The following is a 23,974-nucleotide window of genomic DNA, read 5'->3' on the forward strand; positions in this document are numbered from 1 at the left end:
TTTCTCCCTCCTTATTATTATTATTTTAGGATCATATGGAAAAATAATTTGAGCAAAGCTCAAGGAGATGAAATGGTCTGATGAACAGTAATTGAGTTAGAAAAAAATAAATCAACTTCCTTTAAATCCCAGTCCTATTTAAAAATGATGTGGAGGGCTGTGGGGAAATGAAACGGGAGTAGATCTGCCTGAGTCTGGAGAAACAGCTTGGAGCATTAGCAAAAGGACAGGCAGGACTCAGAGAGCCCAGAGTTCAAATCCCACTTTAGTACCTCAGTGAAAGCGTGGGGGCAAACAGTAATGTTAATGCAAAATCAAAGTATGTTTTTGCATACTTTGATAACATATATGTGTCATATATGGTAGCACTTTGGGTGCAGTGTAGACCTTTGTGTTTTAAAAGCTTTGTCTTCATAACTCAGTATGGTGGTGCACAACTTTAAGGCCAGCACTCAAGAGGCAAAGGCAAGTGGATCCCTGTTAGTTTCAGGCCAGTCAGGGCTACCCGGTAAGAATTGAATACTTTTCATAACATTTTTTTGTCTGCATATATAGATCATATGAACATATACTTATGAATATTAATTTATTAGCCAGCTTTTGTCTGCAGACAAATAAATAGCTCTGAAATATTTTCCACAAGACACCACCGCTACTAGCTGTGAGAACAGAGGGGGTGTTATTATCCTGACTTGATAAATGAGGAGATTAAATTAATCTGAAGTTAAGGGTGTCACCTGGAATGTTCCATCAGGAAAGAGTTACAATTTCCAAACGCTTTCTGAAGATCCCTGATTTAGATGCTGTGAAACACCCTTAACAGGGAAGCAGATACGGGGAGCACGCTTACATGGAAGGCTGTAGAAAGAGTTTATAATTAGAGATAGCTCGGCACAGTGACCCTACCGTGTCGGGCAGCATCGTACTCCGACATGTTAACTCTCAGGAGGAAGTTGTTGAGGCTGTTGAGGTAAGCGGGGAGGGAATGGTAGCCTTCTGGATCATACCACACCTGTCAAATTTCAAAAGGAGACAAGATCAGGATTGTATTCAAGTAAAATAGGGCTTTTAGAACATCCGATAGGATACTTCATTTTAAAGGAAAGCCTCGATTTGCTAGTGACTCATTCATAGATGGATCTGTGGGTTTTTGGTTTATAGGTGAGTAGAGATTAGGGAGTCTGCTATTCTAAGTAACGGAATGCCTAACAGCTGACTTAGCAGCCGCTCTAGATGCTTCTACGGGCAAAACCTGAAATGAACTGGAGAAGCCATTGTTATCTCCACAGTGGACACATAGTGATTCTGAGAGGAAAGTGAAGCCTCTTAACAGCAGTGATAAAAAATGGATAGTAAGGGAATGTCAGGGGGTTGGGAAGGGGGGGTGGATGGGGAGGGGAACACCCTTACAGAAGGGGAGGGGGAGGGGTTAGGGGGCTGATGGATAGGAAACTGGGAAAGGAAATAACATTTGAAATGTAAATAAGAAATACCCAATTTAAAAAAAAAGAGGAAAAAATGGATAGCAGCAGAGTAGAGAAAGTAATTTTAACAATATGCAAGCCTTGGGTCCTTACCAACAAAATTGCTAGTTTTACCTCCCTACCCCCCCCTCCCCACACTTGCTGTTCCTAGTTATATATAGCCCTCAGGATGTTTTACCCTCTACATCAAAAGCAAGGCGTTTAAGATACTAGCGTGCTTTTTACATGGTGTTAATTTAAAAATTGGACTCTGGTTTAGAGAGGGATAATTTCATATTAGAAAGTCCCTTGAGTTTGAAAGGAAATTTACTGTGTGGGGAAGGGGACACCAAAATCTCCAGGATTGTTATTTCCCACATAGCTCTGTGACCATCTGGGTTCCACAGTGTCTATGGAGTAGGGACGTTGTGAGAACGGAATTAATTTTTTTTCCTAAAAGGTGAAACTGCTGCTTGGCATAGAACAATCCTGGACTAAATGGATATTAATCTCTCTGCTTTCACCTTGATTCTGCCCAGAGAGAAATGTTCGCAGAATATGGAAATTGTCTGTGACGGAAAATAAGCAAACAACTAAACTCCTTATAACCACTGTTTATCATCTGGGCAGTCATCTGTGTCTGACTCGGTGGCTGGCTTGCCGCTCTTTGGAAGAAATAAACAGTGGGCTTATTTATCCCTGTTAGATTCGTCGCTACTCCAGTATTGGTGAGAAGCAAGGCTTTAGCCCACATCCCATTCTCTAAGAGACTGCGATATAAACATGAAGGAATTGCAGGGAAAATAAAGGCGTTTCGAGACACAAGCAACCATCAGGATCGCGCGCATTAATCCACCGCACACAAAAACAATCACTGGACGGCGAGCCCCGTACTGATCCTTTTCACAGCGCCACCCCTTTCCTTGACTGTGTGATTGAGTTTCCCCTACTCTTTATGTTTACAGAGGAGTGGACGCGGTCCAGTGCTACTGCCTGCATCTTGCTTTGCTTATCAGTGGTGCATGGGAGGAGGTTATTTCCACGGCTGAAAGTTCTATGAATGAATGAATGAATGAATGAATGAATGAATGAGCGAATGAGTGAGTGAGTGTGTGAATGAGTGGGCAGATGAATGAATGAATACTTGTGATATACAGATTATTTCCACTGCTGAAAGTTCTATGAATGAAAGAGTGAATGAATGAATGAATGAATGGATGGATGGATGGATGGATGGATGGATGGATGGATGGATGGAGTGAGTGAGTGAATGAATATGACCGGAAGTTCTTATTCTACTGCAGATGGGTGTTGAGAGCTACATTTTTGATTACTGGGAAAAGCACCATTGGGAACAGTTTCTACGTTCTTGCTCTCGTGTATACATGCCTCCTTAGAGTACATATCTGCATCATGCAGAATTGACTTTACATGTTTTACGATGTTTAATATGTTTCCTGTTTCTGACATGAAAGTGTTTACATATACAAATCCCATATCCCCATTTATTTGACCTCCCAGAAGAAAGTCCCAAATTTACCTTAGCAAGAGTTCTATTGACAGGGACAGCTGTCACATCAAAACGAAGGTCGTTAGTCAATTTCATCCCAAAACTCCAACCTCCATATCTACATAGAGCAACAAAATTTTTATTTGTTTTACTGGGTAAAATCTCCCTAAGTTGATCAAAAATATTTAAGTAGGAACTTTTTTTCTTTTCTACCCAGAATACAAAACGAAATAAATACAACAAATACATTCAGAACTAGATAAATATGTGATATTTTTCTATTGATCCTTTTTTATTATATTTTAACTCAAGTGTATATCTTTCCTAAGGCAAGAGTCTCGTGAACAAATGCATTGTCTGGGATGGTGGCTCTTGCCTGTGATCTGAACACTCAGGAAACTGAGGGAGGAGAGCGGCTGTGAGCTCTGAGTTGGCCTGATCTACAACTTACAATCCCGCCTAGGTAATAATTTTACAGTCACACTACATTAAACAGTTACATATACGCAGTGAGCATTCTGAAAAGGAATGCTATAATCTAAGCTTTTCCTCTTTCTATCTCAAAACTCAACATTATAATGCTTAAATCTTTTTTCAGGTAATTGATACCAGAGTGATCTAATTTATTATCTTTTTTTTCAAATTACTTAATTTTCCTTGGAAATGATTTTTCCCTAGATTTATAGATTTTTTTGATCGGTCCTCCTTTTTTTTTCTTTCCCTCTAAGATCCCTGAATGTGAGTTTGACATGTCAGTTTATGGTCTTCTTAAAAAATTGACTTTAAAATTCAAGTAATAATTCCCAGAATAGACTAACTTAGATATTCGCCAAATTAGATCCAACTTAAATAACAGGACAGTGCAATAACCTCATCATGGATGAGATGGTGTAGAGATATAATTAATATGTAAATGATACCATTGCTCTTTTTAAATGTGGATAGTTTAGACTAGTTTTTCATAAGAAATCCCTTTCTCTTATAAATTTACTTTACCATAAATTATTTGACTATATGAAACACCTGATATCCTTGAATATAGAAAACGTTTGTTTCTATGTAAACCCATGTCTATGAAATTTTTGTATATCTGTAATTAGAAATTTCAAGAGAGAAAAATACCAAAATATTAACAGTGGCTACATATGAGTAGAAAACATGATTTTTTCTTCTTTAGCTTATCTGTAACAATAATAGCGCACAGTGAATGTGAAGAATTTTATACACTGAGAAATGAAGGAGAGGTGGAGGGAAGAAAAGAGTTATGACCATAAGTTCATGGGCTTTATATCCTAGCAAATGTGCTGGGGGACATTTGACAAATGGCTTCACATGGCCTTGCCACACACAGGACATTTTGTCCACTCACAGACACAATCTGCATTGTAACTCGGGCCAACTGTCATAAAAAAAAAAGTCATGCTTTCAAACTCTAAGTAAATTCAATCCAGTCAAAAATTTTGTCTATTGCTCTGAGAAAAAATAAGTACAAATTCAACAATACATTTAAAGACCTTAAAACACTAGTGATTTTTAGTTTGCTCAAATGGATCTTAATTTAGAATCATTAAATTTCTATACATAAAACTGTACAGAAAGCACAGCACTAAAGCATCTGTGCTGCTATATCAATGATCAGATCAATCATCAATCAGTCAAATCAAAGCAACGATCAATTTCCCTAGATAAATAATTGGCAACCCTTACTTAATGCTGTTTTGGAAATCAATTAAGAATGTTACAAACAGAAGTTTTACCTTTTCTGTACAAAATGATTTGCAGTTGATATCAAATAATTTTCCATGTGTTTTCCAGTGAGGTTATAAATAACTTGGGAAGAGTAAGTTCTTCTATGAGGAGGGGAATAATTAAATTTAGGGCATTCCTGGAAAATAAAATTATCAAATTAAGTTCTTGCCTGTCCTGTGGAAGTTAAATAGACAATGTCAGTGTCTCCCGATTTGTCCATCACTGTACGGGCTGAGGTGTGATCAAACTGCCTTTTGATTCACAAGAACTTTGGGAAAGAAGACAACTTGTCTATTTGCCAAGAAATTAGAACAATTGTCACTTAGGTCGGTCGAGCAACTACATGTGCTTAGGACTCACCCGAGCTAAACAGAGCACGGGTTCACAAATACACCATCTTTCATTGTTCTGACGAGGTAAGCTCTTTTTGGGGAATATTTGGAAATTTAGGAAACAGAAACATTTCAAACACTTTAAGAATTCACAGGGAATCAAAAAGGGATCTGCCTCCAATTAAAAACAATGTTATAAGAGAAAACTCATCAAAACCACAGCAGTGGATTGAACACATGGTTCTCACTGCCTAACCTAGGAGTTGTGTGATTGTTTAGTAATTATTGGTTTACATATAGATTTTAACGTGTTAGTTACGTGTGTATGTGTATTATTTAAGAACTAATTTTAGGCTTACAGAAAAGTAACACATACAGGAATGAGAGTCTTTGTGTCTGCCTGAACCACTAGGAACATCTCCACAGACAGCTTATGTTTCTAGTTGCTTATTTATTATTTGGGATTTTAAGGCAGGGGCTCTAGTTCAGGCTGGCCTCAAGCTTACTACGTGGCTGAGGATTCCACTGAGCTTCTGATTCTCTTGCTCGCACCTCCCGAGGACAAAGATTTCAGGTGTGTGCACTCTGCCCAACTCCGGAGGTTCAAGTTCACACACTTATTTTTTACACTCAGCCAGAGTAAAAACCTAGCTCTCCTTTGGGTCCTGAAACTCATTGCCATGATATCTAGTCTGGAGAGATGCACCTCTTCCTTCCAGAGCTCACTCACACCCAGCCCCAGAGCCAGAGGCTCACGGCACATGTGAGCTGTATCAAATTGCAGACTTCTCTGAAATGCCGAGAGCAAATTTCACTGACCGCACAGCCACATCTACCCTAAAGATCACATTTCTGAATAGCCTTGGCTTCCCAATTAGTCAGAAGTTGTCTCCAAGTAACCAGTATAGCTCTGAAGGTTTTATTTTTTTTTAAATTGCATTGCATTATACGTATAAAAACCCACATGTATTATAAAGGCACTGCTTGATGAATTTTGACAAACTGGACACACCCACGTAATTAGTAAGTAGGAAGGTGACAGAAGCCCATCAGTTCAAAGCCTTCTCACACACCCTGCAAATTGCTACCACCCCCAAAAGACCATAGCTGTTGTTTTAGCCATTTATTTATGTAACTAGCACACAAAATCATGAAGGTTGTTGTTGTTATTGTTGTTAATTTAGACAAAAGAGTAAAAACTCTAAATGGTAGGTTAGACTAACATTTAAAAATTGAAAAAGATCTCTCTTATTTTTTTGGACCCTAGTTCTTATAGTTAATAACTACCTTGCACAGGAACTCCAAAATGGACTGTGCTCACTGGAAGGGTTTTTATTGTAAAATATTGTACTGTGATCAGAGTACAACACTATGACACTTGAAGAAAGCCTTGCTAGACTCTTCCTGCATGAGAGAAGAGGTTTGGTGCTTCTTAGAAACCAATAGTGACTTTTCTTCAATAAAAAATTTATTTAAAAACTTTGAAAGCATCTCCTCTAGGATGCTTGCTTTGATACATGAAATGTATGTGATACACGTGTATCGACTCAAATGGAAGTCTTGAACCTGCCTAGTTAGCTTTGCTATACAAAGAGTTTAGGGAGTTGATAGCTTAGAAAAAGAAAATCTGTATGCATGAAATAAAGATAAAGTAATTATTGGATAAATTTTAATATTTTCAGGAAATTAATGTTGATGCTAAACTTTTTCAGGTGTTGCTTGGGGACGCATGGAATTCCTTTCTAGACTTCCCAGTTAACTGCCTGGGAGCGTGTTCACTACATTTTCAAATACAACAGTGACGGTCACTTTTTGTGACACTGTGAAACTGAGCTTTCCAGCTAGAACAGAATTGGTTCCACAAAGACCATCTTCTACCTCTGGAAATGTGTCCTGGTTCAGATTTAAAACAGTGACCTGGAGTTCAAAGTCAATATTTTTTGAGCACCCAGGCCCATATCTTTTGAGCTACTAGCTTCCATAAAATGAAATTATACTGACTCTTTGGTAACCTGGATAGATCTTTCAAGTTTTGCTATTTATTCTCGCCTCTTTTTTTTTTCTTCTACTGAAATGGGATTCTCTTTTACCTGGACATTGTCTGAACAGGAGCAAACACCAAAGTTGTCGATAGCTTCTCCACTTGTGTTCCACTTTCCCAGATTGTCTTTTTTTAAACACTGCCTGTAAAGAGAAAGGATGCTGAAGTGAGGTGTGCATTCTGAACTGAGGTGTGTAGAAGTGAGGTGTGTGTATACTGAAGTGAGGTGTGTAGAAGTGAGGTGTGTGTATACTGAAGTGAGGTGTGTGTATACTGAAGTGAGGTGTGTGTATACTGAAGTGAGGTGTGTAGAAGTGAGGTGTGTGTATACTGAAGTGAGGTGTGTGTATACTGAAGTGAGGTGTGTGTATACTGAAGTGAGGTGTGTAGAAGTGAGGTGTGTGTATACAGGCGTGTGCATGCTTGTGAGAGAGAGTATAAATAAGTAGTTAGTGTTAAATTTAGGTGTGTAGACCCGGGTAGGAGATTGTGTAAGCCGACTGTGCGATGCACTAGTGCTTTTGATTGGCATTTCGTGGGGGTGGGAATTGCAGGGCAGCATCGGTTGACTAAGAAAAGTTAAGTCAAAGCTCAGTGAATTTTCTCACTGTGGCAGGATGAGGCGGGGTACTTTCTTTGTTCATTTTCATTCTTCTCAGCATCTCGGCTGATAATACACTAGGGTCAGGTTAATACATGCTATGTGCTATCTAGGAACTTTAAATAAGCTATTATATATATATATTCACATATATCAGAAGAAGAATCAGAATTCTTAGGTCTCATCATACAATCTAGACTTCCTTAGACATATACACTAGTCTCTATGGCCCCTACTTTCTTTGTCAGTAAAGAGATTAATGAGGCTAGAGATGGCTCGGTGGTTAAGAGAACTTGCTACTCTTGCAGATGACCTGAATTTGGTCCCCAGCATCCATATTTGTGGCTCATAACCACTTGTAACTCCAGTTCCAAGGGATCCAATACTCTCTTTGGCCTCTGTGGACACAAGGTGTGCATGTGGTGCACATACAAGCAGGTACTCATACATACACACAAAGTAGAAATAAGCAAATCTTTAAAAACAATAAAATGGGATTAACAATATGACCTAATATTGTGATTGTAAAATATAACAATACAAGAGGTGAGCAAATGTAAGGAACCTAATGTTTATTATTATGGTATAGTACTGCCGAGGAAATAATAAAATGAAAGATACAGACTTTCTATCATGATATTATCTCTTTCCAGTAAAATCACACACATATACTTTATGTATTCCTACACACACTCATGCAAACTAGAATTCTGGAAAGAAGAAAGGAGAAGAACTTACGAGTCACTAGTATTCAAACACACGTTGTCAATACCAGGGAAATTCCATAGAGCCGAGACCAGGGCATTAGTGCTTGGATCAAAATTCCTGAAACATCAAGTGACAGGGACTCATCAGTAAACACATGTTCACTAACAACCCTAAGATATGAGTTATGCTATCTCCAAGACTGCTTTTCCATTTCTTCCCTCTGGTCCTACTTCTCTGCCTCTACCAGTCTCCTCCCTTTCTCCACGCCTACACATATGCTGGATATGAATGGTGGTCCTGAGGTACCCACCCTATAGATATAAACACCCACCCTATAGGTGTAAACACCCACCTTATAGGTGTCCAAAAACCTATGAAAGATACAGGCTTTGCTGCCCCAACGTTCTCCTATGACTTGAATGTCGCCATCACATGTGGTTTAAGTCTGTTCAGTAAGAGTAAACATCCCCTTGACTTTATTTGTAGATGCATATAAATCCTCTTAAGTTACTTGGTAGGCACAGAAGCAGCCCATTTCTTTAGCAGAATTAAGTGGTGCAGCTCCCAAATTATTTGTTTTTCTCCACAGACCCTGAAATCATTGTGGAAACAATCTCGTCAGAAAGTAACTCACGCGTAGAAGGCTGTCTGTTCGGAGTTGCCGTAAATGGATGGAGAGATCAAGAGCTCGGGATAGCTGTTGCTGGAGTCTCTCAGGGTGCCCAGGCCCATGGCGGTGGCTACAAAGACGATGGGAAGAACGACCTGAGCGATGAGACCTTTCCAGTTCCTGCGAGTGTGATGGAACCTCTTGATGAGAATAGCCATTATCTTCTTCAGCAACAGCCCAAAGCCATCCAGCCTCTCGCTTCTCGTCAGGACTTTGTCTGAGTAAGGACAAGAGATTTAATGCAGTTCCAGGAAACCTCTGTACGACTTCATGAACTGCAGGTGAATGATATCATGTTACATGGGTGGGAGAAGCCTCTGTGTTCTCTATTCAGACTGAAGCCTCTGCAGTCCATTTCTAATATTGCCCTAAATAGGGGACCCCCAATACGGGCCTCGTATATAGCTGAACTTAAGAGTGTTATGAAAATTGTGATTCACTAGCATCAGTTACAATACATATGTATAGTAAGTTTTCTGGGACAAATGAAAGATTCTGAATTTTGTAAATGAGCCCTGATCCCTACTCCGATGTCTCAATGCAGACCCAATATATAATTACTAATTTTGATTAAATAGGAAATAGTCTCATCAAGATTGAATTCAAATAATATAAATAAAATATTGGCCTAGTGTAAGAACTGGTTCTTAGCACAGGCTATGAGTTTTGATGTTTCAATTTCTGATATGAAATACACTGAACTCACGGGACACGTAGGAAAAGGAAAGCTTCTCCAAGATATAATTCTGATTCAACCACATATTCATATGCTGTTTTTAGAAATTAAAAATGATTATGGCCTTTCAAGACTCCACATTCAGTTTCTATAAAGAAACCATTGAAAACTTGTCTACTATGCACCCCCACTCTGAAATGCCCTCCAAGGCTTAAGAAAGTTTCCATTGCTTTGAGGCCCATGGAAGACACGGTGGCTATTGCCGCTCAGTGGAGTGCTTAAGTCTAACCATTTCAGCAGCTTCCCCCAAAAGTAGCTTCAAATAGAGCATTCTCGTCAGAGACTCAGCACAAGACATTTTTACATGTTATAGGACAACGGTATCTGTCAACTCTGTGTGCGTTTAAAATTCTCCATCATAAATCATGCAGCTCAAAAAATCATGATCTCCATTTAGCTGATAAGGAAAAAAATACAGAGCTGCTTAATTTAAGATGAATTCCAATTAAACAGAGAGAACATGTTTAAATGCAAACTCATATCTCTGCAATGGGGAATTGTACAAGGAGCTGAATATTTTGAGTTAATTAGTATGCTTTTCTGTTCCTTGAGAAATGACATGCGGATGACTTACAGATGTATCAAAATGGAGCAAATGGGCTGCCTCAGAGATAATGCCAATGAGGGGACATTCTAAATGAAGAATAATCTCAAATCATGGGGAAAAGGCAGAGGCAAATACATAGAAGCAGATGACCACTTTCCAATCAAAGCCCCCAATTCCTCAGATTCCACAGTTTTATCCCCCAACAGTTGATAAACAAGAAATATGACAGAGGAAAGATGAGACTCTAATTCCAGAATTACACAAACATCAGAGATGATCTTTTCTGAGTTTTCGAGACAGGCAAATATTTAATTAAAAGTTCTGTTCCTAGAGATGTTCCTAAAGTTCTGTTTAAGCAAACGTTTGAAATGACTGCTCCATAATTCATATATCATTTTACTACATGTTTCCTTAAGTAAATTATGTTTCCAGGGTATAAATTAACTGTCAGCAGGAGACCAGGTGACAACAGAAGCTGTTTTTAAAAGAACTTAAACCCTAATGTTATACCGAAAATGTGATTTTTCAGACATATCCTGTGTGAAGAGTTGAAGGTGAAGCATTTTAATATAGACAATGTCTTCAGGTCTAACCTTATCAAATCATAGACGCTACCCCGAACAAAGCAATTTTTGCCCCTTGAGTGAATCATAGTTGGGGAACCTAAGGGCTAGACCTCACCTTTCCCAGTGAGGGATAATTAAAAAAAACACAACTTTTTTTTATGCTTTTGCTCCCACATATATGCACCTAGTGTTATTAGCGTGCTCCTGACCAGATAACTGTGTCCGCCCCTGCACAGCCCTGATTGCAGGAAGAATTGTAACTTGTGAAGCACACTTCTGAAATCACAGAAAGTTACATCTGCAGACGCATTTCTGACAAACAGAGAGCCTCCCTCCCCATCACCTGTCAAAGGTATTCCCTAGGTTTACCTCGCTTTCACAGCCATCTCCCTTTTGAAAGTGAGAATTTGATCTTCTGTAATGAATATTCTGTGTGTTGAAGGATGCTTGTGTGTATTGGGAGTGTTAGTTTAAAGAGAAACTTTAAAGTTGATTCCACAAAAGGAGTAAAAATCTGCACCTATTTTCCCCAATTATGTCGTCTACGAAAATTAAGCAAAATCTGCGCATTAGGTCTGTACCGTCTCTGTCAGTGAAGTTGCTGCTGCTCACAGACAAGTCATCCGGAGTTGAGGTGCCATTGGCACTGGGGTTCCCAACCTTCCTCTGCGTCAAGTGCTCCAGACTCATATTGCCACATTTTTGTGAATCTTTCGTCAAGTTCAGAAAGACCTAGAAAGAGAAGCCAGATCACTTCATTAACAAAAAAGATACGCATCTCTTGGACCAGACCTTGGTCTTGATTCTGAGTTATTATCACACTTATTAGGACAGCTGTTTCCAACTGACATTAAGAGAATATGCTTTATGTATAAAACATGGTCATTCTTACGTTTTGGATGAGAAATGGTGAAAAAATACTTTCTTTTTAGAAATCAATCTTCTGTTAGAATGGTACTGAGAATTGCAAGTGATTCTGTGATACACTTACTTAAAAAAATACATTTCCCTTCAATTAGAAAAACACCTGCACATATTTTTCTAAGGGCAGAGAAAGTCATATGAGCACCAATACATGAAGTAGTGTGGTGGGGTGGGGATAGGGAGAGCTCACTCAGTATAGTATCGTGAGGACTGGAGGTCCAATCCTAGAACCCACATACAAAAGTTGGATTCATAGTGTGCACTTGTAACTTCAGCACTGGGAGGGCGAGCATAGGCGGAACCTTGGTACTCATTGGCCAACCAGTCTAGACTTTGGTCCAAGCCAATGAGCAACATTGTTTCCCAAAATAAAGCCCTAGAGAAATAACCCTACAGTGTTGTCCCATGACTACTCCAGGCATGTGGACAAAAGTGCATGTGAACTCCTGCATCCACATGCAGCTCCACACATACACAATCATGGACATACACAGGAATGTGATATGGACAAAGTCCAGAGGCACAGCACTTCCCTATGTTTACAGTGCTGGGGTCAATTTCCAGCACTCTAAATTAAATAAATAAATAAATAAATAACAATGGATGATAGATAGATAGATAGATAGATAGATAGATAGATAGATAGATAGATAGATAGATGGGATAAGCAGTAAGGAGATGTCCCTCTACCTCTTCGACAGTGGTATCTGAAATGCCATAGCAGCCGATGTTGAGTTTACCCATGCCCTTGTCCAGTGCTCTCAGGAGTGACAGGTAAGCTCCTGAGACTTTGGTGCTGAATGGAGGGAGCACATATACAAGCTCTCCCCCAATGTCCTCCTTGAGGTAGGCTTCAGGGAGGTGTGACTGGATCATTGCTGTCACAGCCACTGTGTCACAGATTGCATTCGTGTCTAGGTTTGGGCTCTGTGGACAAAAAGAAAAGTTGTGTCAGTGCTCCTGAGTCAGACCACATACCATCCCTCCGGCCATCCCCTGTCCCACACGGAGACTTACGAGCCACATCCCTCCCAACCCCCACCCACCTTCCTCTCTCATGCTTTCATGCAGCAGCAGTTTTGCGTCTCTAAGGCTGTGGTACAGGATGCCATGCTGTGGTGTGTGTGCCCCTCAAGGTCTCTGCACCCAGGCAGCCAACACTCCCTATTCTCTCCCCAGCTCCAGCCCATGGTTTAACTGACACTTCTTTTCTCGCTCCTGGTTTATTTTGTCTACATTTATAGAAATAAATATTCTATGTAATTTATCATCGACTAATTGATAGTGTGTTAAATAATTTACATATTGAGCATAACATCTGAAATTTCACATTTCATCAAGCCCAAAGTTCATGCAGCCGGAACATGGAGTTTATATTATGAGTTCGTTGATGCAGCCTGGGTGCCTAAAATAATGATTGGGTACATCATTCACCACAATATCCTCTAATATATGAATTTCTAAATATAATGATAAATTATGGTTATTTTATTTTGGAAGCTCAAGGATAATTTTGTTAGGGTTTAAAAGAAAATATAGTATAGATTAGGAGAAAAAGCCATGCCTTTTCAGTTAACCAACGGGGTAGAAGTAGACAGCTTATTAAGGAAGAAAGCTTTATTAAGATGACTCCTAATGACTTATTGCCATGCCCATAGAGCAGGACATGCCACAAGTCTCATCTGAGAAGCATCTTGCAGCAGATGATAATTAACACAGATACCGTCACTTGATCAATGTGCAGAGATTAAGAAACTACAGCGTGTTCAGCCGTAAGTAGAATATTCATAGCATACCCTTCGTGAAACAGCTCATGGAATTTCAAGGAAGAGGGAGCAGAAAGATCATAAGAGCCAGCACTAACGGATGACTTCAAGGGCAGTTGCACATATGGACTCACAGTGGTAGGGACAGTATCCATAAGACTTACTCTAGATCCAGCCAGGCACAATGGCAACATGGGGTTGGGGGGATGGGCACAGCATCCCATCACTGTCTGGGAAGAGCAAATTCTACTTGCTGTTGGGAGAGGGAGAGTCGGTTTTGTTTAACAAGGTGACCACTATCAGGTTGACCTCAGTCATGGCAGGTCCCTGCTCTTGAAGGTAGTTGAGCAACACAAACTGGACTTGACTAGGGTTGTGTGGAGAAGGGGAAACTAAACTAAAGTTGTATGGGTAGGAAGGGGAGAGATGGACAGAGGGAGTATGGGAGTAGTCTGGGAGTGAATGTGATCAAGCTACGAGGTATCAAATTTCCCAAAAATTAATACAAATATTATTCATGGAAATAGGAAAAGGCACTTGTAAGAGTGGAAGCAGGTGAGAGATCTAACATAAGAGCCCCGCCCTAAGCCTGAAATACTGTGTATATTTTGGGAATCGTGCCAAGATAACTTAGATATAGAGTCATTCAGAAGAGTCACATCTGAGTCACAGTTTCAACTACACAGTTTAACACTTGCCATCACAAAGCAAAGACATGACCTCTTACGTGCTCTTCCTTTGCTTTCTCTAAGCCAGAGAATCTAAATTTCTCTACAGAGGCTGAAGTGGTACAGAAACAAACAAACAAACAAACAAAATGCTGGCAGTCCATCAGTAAACTATAGAAGGACAGCATTTTGTACAGTGCCCACCACAAGGGAAATTACTGGAAGCTTAGGAAAATTTGGAGGTCAAATGCAGAACTACTATATCAGACGCCCTTAGGAAGGGAGCAGAAATCTGGGGTTTTAACCAACCCATTTGCTGAGATTTGAGAACTACATACTGATGAATCTTGGCAATGAGTTAAGTTGGAGAGAATCTGTCTTCACCTTATAGAAGCGCTTAACTCATGACCCCACGATGCAGTGCCCTTTCTCATACAAACCTTCTTCTTGGTGAGTGTGAGGTGGTAGCCATCTCCAAAAGCTTCCTTGAGGTAAAATGGTGAACCACAACAACGGAGCCCACCCTGTTCCAGGAAGGCAATGCGGTCACTCAGCACTTCAGCCTCATCCAAATGGTGTGTCGACAGAATGATTGTTCTTGCTTAAAGAGACAGTCGAGAACAATGTCAAATGAAAAATGAGGATACAAGGCCCCCACAGAACAGAATTAGCAAGAGTAAATCCTGGGATTTCTGAGGACAGAGTGGCATTAATTGAGGTGAGTGAACCTCTGTAACAATCAAAGGAAAACTCAGAAGGCTGCCATTAAATATATAGGAGGGGGTCTTATATGTAATTTAGCAGCAAGTGCTTATTAAGATTCATAGCTAATGCGCTTCATTTTCTGTGGGCATCAGCTACCTTTTCTCATTTGTCAGAGTTTTACCTCTGTTGTTTCAGTGTGCTCTCTCTCCCTCTCCCCCCTTTTCCCCTGTTCTCGCTCTTGCTCTCCCTCCTTCCTTTATGATAAAAATGGTAATTTAAAAGACTTTTTGAATATTCCTCTCTGCACTCCAGAGAGAATAATCCACTCCAGTCTGATTACTTCTCTGAATCACATCCTGTTAGCACTTATTCCGTGTGTTTTCAGTTTATTTTCATTTGTGTACATTTGGTATCTCTAATTAGATTCCATGCTTCTGTAGGCAGACTCCTCTAGTCTCCCAATAAGCCTCGATAAGTTTAACTCACAGTAGTCCTGGCTATGTATTAACAAATTGACCCAGAAATCTCACCAAGAAATCTTAAGACAAAAAGATCTCACCTCAGATATTTAGAGGGTGTTATACACAGAAAAGCTTCAACTTGATTTTGGGAAGCCCTACAGGTAGAGTTATGACTGTCCTATGGAGAAGTTATGAAAATTATACATACCAGTTTTGTTCTTGGATATGACATCCCATATACTTCGGCGAGAGCATGGATCAACCCCAGTGGATGGTTCATCCAGAATCACGACCCTTGATCCACCGATGAGGGCAATGGATATGGATAATTTCCTCTTCATCCCTCCTGACAACGTCCCAACTCTCTTATGGCGATGGCTGTACAGTCCAGTGTCTTTTAAAGTCCTTCAAGAATAAATAATGAGCAGTCCTATTATGTTCATAATCAATGAATACATCTCCAATGAGGTGCAGTACAGTACTGAAAATGGGAAGTCATTTATTGTCGTTTATCATCTAATTATTGTCATAAAAATAATTAGTAAGAAGAACCGTTCATTTGACAAGTGGTTAGAACATTGAACATTTTGTGCTAGATTACGTCATAGAAAAAAAGCAATGAACAGAAAAAAAACTTTTTTCATAAAGAGATTGTACAGGCATGTGTGCAGAAGATGAAGAAAATCCAATTATGCCCAATCTCAAGAATGTTTATAATATAACAAGTGCTAATCAGCACCCAAGTAATAAAACAAAAAGTCATATGAGCAAAGACTGGAAAAGTGTTCATTTGGCCAGGAGTCTCCAGATGGCCCTCAGGAAGGGAATGGTAAGTGAAGAAGAACAAACAGAAGGACCTGTGGTGGGAGTCGGTTGTGACTGGTCAAGTGCACGTGCAGGCCATGTTCACAGGGCAGAGTAAAGGGAGAATGTGACAGTAAGTAGTCAGATGTGGGATGGAAGGTGGGTCTGTAGGCCTTGCTAATGACATTATGGGATATCATACTAAGTGTGGCAAAAGCCACCCAAGGGGATGCAGGAATGACACAGTCTGATATGCAGTTGACAAAGCTTGTTAATAAGAATCCATGAATGGGGTGGGGGGAGTAGTAGCTGGAAGTCCATTTAAGAGGCTTTGAGGTTTAGTACCCAGGCAGAAATGAAAACAAAAGATTTGGGGTAACATATAAGGCACCAGGGCAGAGTTGAACAGTGCATGCATAACTGTCTGGTGAGGATAATAATGTCAAATGAATATGTGACCAGAGAGGTAAGAAGCAAAGCAAAATGCTTGTGAGAGAAGATTTCCCACTGCTATTGCTACCAGAGCTCGACCGACATGGTATATTTCCTTGGGAGAGCTTAACCAGTCATGCTCTTATTTCTGGATTGACTCACCTTTTAACCTCTTCGTGGAGCTGCTTTTTGGTCCAGTGAGGGACTTTGATGGAACCATATAAGAGAAGGTGCTCCTTGGTGGTGAGATAACTGAATAAGACATCATGTTGCATGCAGACCCCCATGTTTTTCCGAACAGTATTCAGATCTGTCTTGATATCTTTCCCATAGACAAAAATGGTACCTGCCGTGGCACCAAACAGCCCGGTCAGCATGGAGCTGGAAAGGAGGATGTGATAAATTAGGAATGGACCAATCACTCAAGCCAGACAGAAAGACTAGGCATAATTCACGTGCCAGCAAGGGGGTGGGAAGAACATCTCTTTAGTGAAGTCAAGCTGTGGGGAAAAAAGACAATAAGAGGAAATGAAAAAAATGAAACTGACTTTTAGTTGTTTACGGTGCTGTGTGAATGCTACATGATAGAGGTGGTGGTGATAATGCTAAAACTGAGGGTGCTTTCTAGTTGAAGGTACGCTCTCTTTTTGAACATACCATGCTTCCTTGAAATCCTATTTATATACTGGCGAATATCCAATTTATGTCTCTGGACCGAATCCTATCATTTGCACCCAGATGTGTGCTATGAATCTACCAGAAGATGCTGCATCTTCATATGATGCCTTTATGGTAAGATGCCCATGATACTGTGCTGTATCTTCCATTCGCTAATAAACTCCCATAGTGCTTGCACAAAACTATATTTCCTTTTCCTTCCTTCCTTCCTCCTTCCTTCCTTCCTTCCTTCCTTCCTTCCTTCCTTCCTTCCTTCCTTCCTTCCTTTCTTCCTTCTTTTTGTTGGGAAGGTTCCAAAATATATATATTTTAAATGGAGGTCAAAAATTAACACGTGACTTTAATGCGTCAAATCCATTTAATAACGACATTAAGTCAGGCATAGCAAACATGCGCCTCTAGTCTAGTTTACTTTGGAGACAAAAGTGAATGTCAGAAGTCACATCTGCATCTTTGTCTCTTGGTCACCTAACTCTACCAACATCTGCTACCACCAGGGGGCAGCAGCCATCACCTCACCGCATGCCTGCTTCTTGATCCTCCTACCTCTCTGGTCTTCTCAGTGCCATTCTCTGTATTATGGCCAACATATGTCTACCTAGAAAACTGTCAACACTTTTCGAGTAGTAAGTTGGACAGTTATTTCAAAATCATCTCCTCCCCCTCAGAACATGATCCACAAAAGGTCTAGAGAAGGGACCAGATTTCCTACCAGTCTTTCACAGTCCTAAGTCATGAATCAAGGTAATATGCAATTTCCTCATGACATCCATCCATTGAAATACAAACAACATGTTTTTTCCCTCATATTTAAGGGTTTATATCTAGACCAATAAAATAGGGCATTCTTATCTGAAGTTATAGCCTCATCAAACACCTTCTCTATTGCTTTTCTCCCCAGCCTCTTATTTCCTATTAGAAAATTCACTTTATAAGTGTTCCCTTCTAGAACCCAACCCTGGCTTTTAGCAGGTTATACAAATAAGAGGCTGCGTGTTTACTCTTACCACAACCTTCACTTGTCTCCAGTTATTTAGAAAAATATATTGTGCCAGCATTTGAGTAGTTCCTGAGTCTACTCAAGATGATTAAACACAGAATGTGGATGAAGTGAGACATGTCCTTAAGGGCTTGGGTTTAACAGCATCTTAACACGGGTGGCACATGCGTGCTGGCGGAGCCCTGGAGGCTCAGCGTCAAAGCAAACACGCAAACAATAGAATGACCTGAGAATCCTGGGATCCCAATCCTCCCTTTATCAGGATGGTCAGTAGACAGAAAGAACAGCTGTGCACTGCTCTTGACCTTGACTGTGTGTGATGCTGGTGGTTCTGTGTTTCTCCACAAATCAAGGCTAACGCTTCCTGTGACAGGGCAGATGGTATGCTGTGTTCATGCTAGGGTGTGCAAACACAGACTCATCCCTGGCCTGGGTAGAAATACAAATAAAGAGGGACAAGCTGATTAATGTAGCCGTACACATCCCAGACCAGGGATAAGCCAGAGAGCACATGCAGTCTGAACAGAATGGCACTAGTGAACCCTACCAACAGCTCCTGTCTCAACAAGTAACTCTGGGTTGCAGAAGGCTCTATGCTTGGCAGTGATTCTCAACCTGTGGGTCTCCGCTCCTTTGGGGGTTCACACCAGATAATCCTGCATATAAAATATTTACATCGCAATTCATAATGGTAGCAAAATTACAGTTATGAAGTAGCAATGAAATAATTTTATGGTTGGGAGGAACTGTGTGAGAGGTTGCAGCATTAGGAAGGTGGAGAAGCACTGATCTAAGACATGCCAAGCACACTTACTTGTTATGTGGAAATTATACTGAACTAAACATCTTAAGACACATAGGGGAAGACAGCACTAAATGCAGCAAATGAACCTATCCCATGCTGGCCTAAGATTTAGAGCTCATGGTTTGGAATCTGTGGTTTAGATTTCATTTCATTCGCGGAGAAGCTGAACCATCCATAGGACGTAATAGCGCTGCTTTCTTCTCAGTTTAAACCCTTAGTTTATAAAAAGCCATTGTTCATTAATAATATCCTCCTCTGACATTTAGTTGAAAACTAACATACATTGTTGTGGTTTTGCCAGCTCCATTTGGTCCCAGCAATGATGTGATGTGCCCTTCGTAGAAGTTCAGGTTGAGGTTATCAACAGCTGTTTTTGAGCCATAGCTCTTGGTGACCCCATGAAGGGCAACTCCAACTTGGAGATCTTTAGGTTCAGGTTCAATGTTGGAGGGAAACGCACAGTCAGGACCTAGAGAGGAAGGAGAGGAGTTGTAAGCTCATAAGTAAGTAATAGAGCTGGCTTAGACTTTACTTTAAAAACTAAACATTATATAAATATAATCTTTAAGTTTAAAGAGTTCAGGGGCAACTAATTTACTATATTCTCTAGCTTCCTTCTGACCTGCTTACAGAATGAGCAGGACTACAAAACCACATTCTCTAGGGTTTATTATATCAGCCTTCTCTGTCAGAAGAAGCATTTCCCGAATGCAGTATCATGTTTATGGTCTCTTTTTTTTTTCTCCCCAACAGATCTTAAATATTCAAAAGATAACCCAGAAGGGTTGTTCTCTGATTGGGAAGGATGTTATCACTTTATGAAATAAATGTTTCCAAGTTGTGCTTTTACAGTAAGACAGTTTTCTTGGACCGGTGGCTTACAGAATCCAGCTAATTTTCCCATCTACAGCTTCTTCAGGAATCACCAGGCCACCGCTTGCAGGGGGATCTTTAATTTATAGAGACGATGGCACTCGCCCTGGGTTTTGTGCTCTTTGTCTCACGTTAGCTGTGGGTTATACTGCATGACCCAGTTTTGTTTCTTGGTCACTCCTATGACTGGCAGCAGATGGCTAGAGTAGGGGATGCGGACTGTGGGCAAGGAAGAACATTTTTCTCTACGTGAGTCTAACTGGACCACAAAGGGATCTACAGGTTTGCTTAATTAGCAACATATGCTTACCAACTGAGCTAATGAGCCCAGAAGAAGGCACAATTCAGTCCCTGTAAGAATGTAAACACATATGTGTAGACATACTCACCCATAACTAAAGGGTTGATAATTTTAGCATTTAGGAAAATGTAGCCAAACCCACTACTTATGTGATTTTAATGTCATTTCTGTTGTAATGACACAAGCTGTTGACCTACTTGTCTTATTGGCAGAAGGGTTTGTGCTCTGCATCATGATGTTAGTAAACATTAGGCCATTGCTTTTCTCATGCTTCACCTCGGCACATCCAAATCGCTCTTTCCAGTAAGAAGGAAGGACAGGAAAATACCATGGAGCTGCCATGCCGTATGTCCCTGTAATGAGAACACATAGGAAGAGCGATTACTACCTAAACAATGAAACGCTGGATGGTTCGGAAATGACTTCATTTTGTAGAATACTACATAACGTCAAAGGGTGAGTTCCGCTCACAGAGTAAAGCCAAAAGGATCCTCTCTTTTAAAAAGCAGTGTCAGTGAACAACAGTTATAAAATTTGCCCATTTGAAGAGTGCAGTTGGATTATTTTTGTTCATTTACAAATGCAGGCATCACCACCATGGTCCAGTGTTAAACTAATTCTGTATCCCCACAGCATTTTCACAGGATTCCTTTCCATATACCCTGGTCCTACCTCAAGTCCCACACTAGCACTGGTATGCTTTCTGTCTCAAGACAGTCATTTTTTAATAAACATTTTGTGCAAATGAAAGCACAATGTATTCATCCATCCACTGAAAATGTACACATATCAAGAATACTTCGAGGGAAAACACCTAAACGTGTTAGAAAGAATAACTGCTTGACATCCAGAGTGGGAGGCCAGTCTATGTTATAGAGTGCATTTCATTATCCATAAATTAAGAGACTTAGGTTTTATCTTATCGGTGTATCAAGCTTCTATTTGGAAAGACTGGTTGGACCTGACACTACCACATGATTTTGAATTTACCTTGTCTTTAAAAGGACAGTGATACAAGAGACACAGCAACAAATTTAATCTGAACAATTTGGTCAATTCATGGTTTTATTATACCATTTCAGAGGTTTTGGAGGGCCAGTCAACTATTAGCTCATGTGTATTAGCTGACTGACAGCCATGACGAGAAACATCTGTGCAGGTTCCTACCTGGGAAAACATTCCTGACGTACCAAGCAATAAAGAAATAAATGAAAGAGTCTGCTAGGATTAGACAGCACAGCCAGCCGAATGAGGTGGTATCATCCTGGACAGGGGATTTGTACATATTTTCCCATTGAAGACCTGGAAATTGAACACAGATGTTTATTCTTCCTTGGCACCCATCACAGTTAGAGATAAAGCCCCATTTTAAAGAAATCAAACGTACCAATGCCTTGTTCTTCATACCGGGCAATATATTGACTTGCATAGCTGAATGCTGTTGGGGACAGCAGGCTCTAAGAAGAAAATGAACAGTGGTGATAGAACAGCAGATTTCACTTGGAAGGTCTCAAAATGCTTAACATGTTAGACACATAGGAAAAGTAGATGCTCACTCTCTACGTCTATTTTAAAATACTGATGTTCCTTGCCAAAAATACTACAATGAGAGAGAGAGAGAGAAAGGGGGGGGGGAACAGAGAGACAGAGGGAGAGAGACAGAGACAGAGAGAACGAGGAAATACTTGGAGAATGCCTTTTAACAATCCAAAATATATGTTTAAGCTTATTAAATATTGTTCAGAAATTTATAAGGTAGGAAATTACAGAGTAATAGAGTGTGAAGACTCAAATTAAATGATATCAGGGCCAGAAAATGTTCCTAAATTTATTTCAGGTGATAGAGTTTTGAATGAGAATATACTAAAATATTTATTGGTTGAATATTTGATAATAACTACAAATTATAAATTTAAGTTTTGTTTAAACCTAGAGCAGTCAGGGTTGAATTAAGGTTATTCATCAAGCTCTATGTCTTTGAACAGAAAAGCCTTAATATGACAGGAAATGTTCTGCTTTTTGAATTTTAAATTCAGTCATCTTAGTTCTCAATTTAGTGCTTCTGGACTAGGAAAAAGCAGAGAAGAATCCACATTTGAGCATAGACTATCAATGCCTTCATCACTATTCCTGCTGGTTGTGTGTTCCTCATGAAAACTATGATGGCTTTTTATTCATGAGAATGGTTCTAACACAAGAGGTTCTGAGATGTTTAAGGATTCGAACCAGAGATGTCGGAATTCTTAGTGATCTCTAAAATGTGGCAGGTAATATTTTAACTGTTCAAGAACCAGAGCCTAACAGCATCACTAATGGTTCTAGAAGCTGTGGGGTTAGGGAAGGGGTGTTTCCTTTCAGAGTAGATGGCAATTAGAAAAGTCGTTAGAAGAGTTAAGTTTATTTTGCTATTGCATTATATTTTAATTATATAAGTGATCTTTCAACTGGAGTGTACTCATGAACTAAAGGAGGGAGGTATTTATATCGCACAAGGGTGCACTCCAACAGTTGGCTTACCATGAATACTTTAATAACATAGCTCAACTCATCCTCAACCGTAACCAGAACAATAAATGGGAAAAAGGCGATGACGTAGATGAGGCTTCCAATCAGAGCTGCAATGTTGGTGTTGTTGAAGAAGACACTGATGAGATAGCTCATGGCAATCACTGAGAAGCTGTAGTCCGAAAAGTACAGGAACAAAATGAAGCCATTTGTCTTGGGAAGAATATTGCCGAACTTGAGGATCACAATGAGGATGGCAATGGTGACCAGTAAGAATCCGATACTCTCTATAAGCCAGGCAAAGAAATGGCTGCAGGAGTTCACGCCCATCATCTTCATGTACTGGAAGAAGGAGGAAGAGTTAGATGCTTCTTTGTCTGATACCCAAGTAATGATTACTTCTGTATCGTGACAAAGTGTCCAAGAGTCTTACATGGGACTCATTTGAATAATTTATGAGAATTCTCTTGGATTGCTAAGACTTTTTGTATCAGCTCCTCTTGGATTTTATGTTCCCAAAGTGGCATCCCAACATAGACAATGATTTTATCAGAGACGACCCTTCTCACTAATAAAAACACACACTTCTAGGACCAGTGAGGTAGCTCAGTAGACAGAGGCTCTTGACTGAAGACCTGGTGAGTTGGATTCTATACCAGCATCTTAGAAGACGATAAGAAGGACCAACTCTTGAAAGCTGTCTTCTGACCTCAACAATGTGTGCCTGCTTGGTGTCTTTCTCTGTTTCTCTGTCTCTCTCCCAGAAAATAAATCAGTAGTGAGCACTTGCTTAGTTGCAGAGGTCCCGAGTTCAATTCCTAGCAATACACACCCTTGAGCATGCGCTCGTGCACACACACACATACCATATATGCACACACATACCTCTGTATGTACAGTACAGTGTTAGCTTTGAAACGGGTGTCTAGCTGACTTCCCTAGATTAAACCCTAGATTAAATTGATTTAGATGAGGATATCAAATTTATGGTGTCTCCTCTATTATTTTACAGCATGAACTTGACATTTGCTTAGGTATAAATATTTCAGTCTGGTTTAAAAGCCGCACATAGTTTAACTTCAAATAGGGATTGGAATAATAAAAGTCTATATATTTTTAATAAGCCTTA

At 40.0% G+C, this 23,974-nt stretch overlaps 1 protein-coding gene across 3 annotated transcripts in view; it reads right to left on the reverse strand.

Moving 5' to 3' along the window:
* The window catches only part of Abca12 (ATP binding cassette subfamily A member 12), a 173,220-nt gene that overhangs the window by 23,681 nt on the left and 125,565 nt on the right, over positions 1–23,974 (reverse strand). For all 3 annotated transcript variants that reach the window (XM_039084631.2, XM_039084630.2, NM_001427691.1), the window contains 16 exons: positions 22,858–23,187; positions 21,728–21,797; positions 21,508–21,642; positions 20,538–20,693; positions 19,449–19,635; positions 16,846–17,064; positions 15,656–15,852; positions 14,722–14,882; positions 12,538–12,774; positions 11,505–11,655; positions 9,039–9,291; positions 8,435–8,521; positions 7,145–7,238; positions 4,731–4,858; positions 3,004–3,091; positions 907–1,012 (listed from right to left, as the gene is read on the reverse strand). In XM_039084631.2, the coding sequence (XP_038940559.1) occupies positions 907–1,012; positions 3,004–3,091; positions 4,731–4,858; positions 7,145–7,238; positions 8,435–8,521; positions 9,039–9,291; positions 11,505–11,655; positions 12,538–12,774; positions 14,722–14,882; positions 15,656–15,852; positions 16,846–17,064; positions 19,449–19,635; positions 20,538–20,693; positions 21,508–21,642; positions 21,728–21,797; positions 22,858–23,184 (2,596 nt within the window). In that variant the 5' untranslated portion in view covers positions 23,185–23,187. The remainder of the gene's footprint in view (positions 1–906; positions 1,013–3,003; positions 3,092–4,730; positions 4,859–7,144; positions 7,239–8,434; positions 8,522–9,038; positions 9,292–11,504; positions 11,656–12,537; positions 12,775–14,721; positions 14,883–15,655; positions 15,853–16,845; positions 17,065–19,448; positions 19,636–20,537; positions 20,694–21,507; positions 21,643–21,727; positions 21,798–22,857; positions 23,188–23,974) is intronic.

This window comes from Rattus norvegicus, chromosome 9, assembly GCF_036323735.1.
Source record: "Rattus norvegicus strain BN/NHsdMcwi chromosome 9, GRCr8, whole genome shotgun sequence".
Taxonomy (NCBI): Eukaryota; Metazoa; Chordata; class Mammalia; order Rodentia; family Muridae; genus Rattus; species Rattus norvegicus.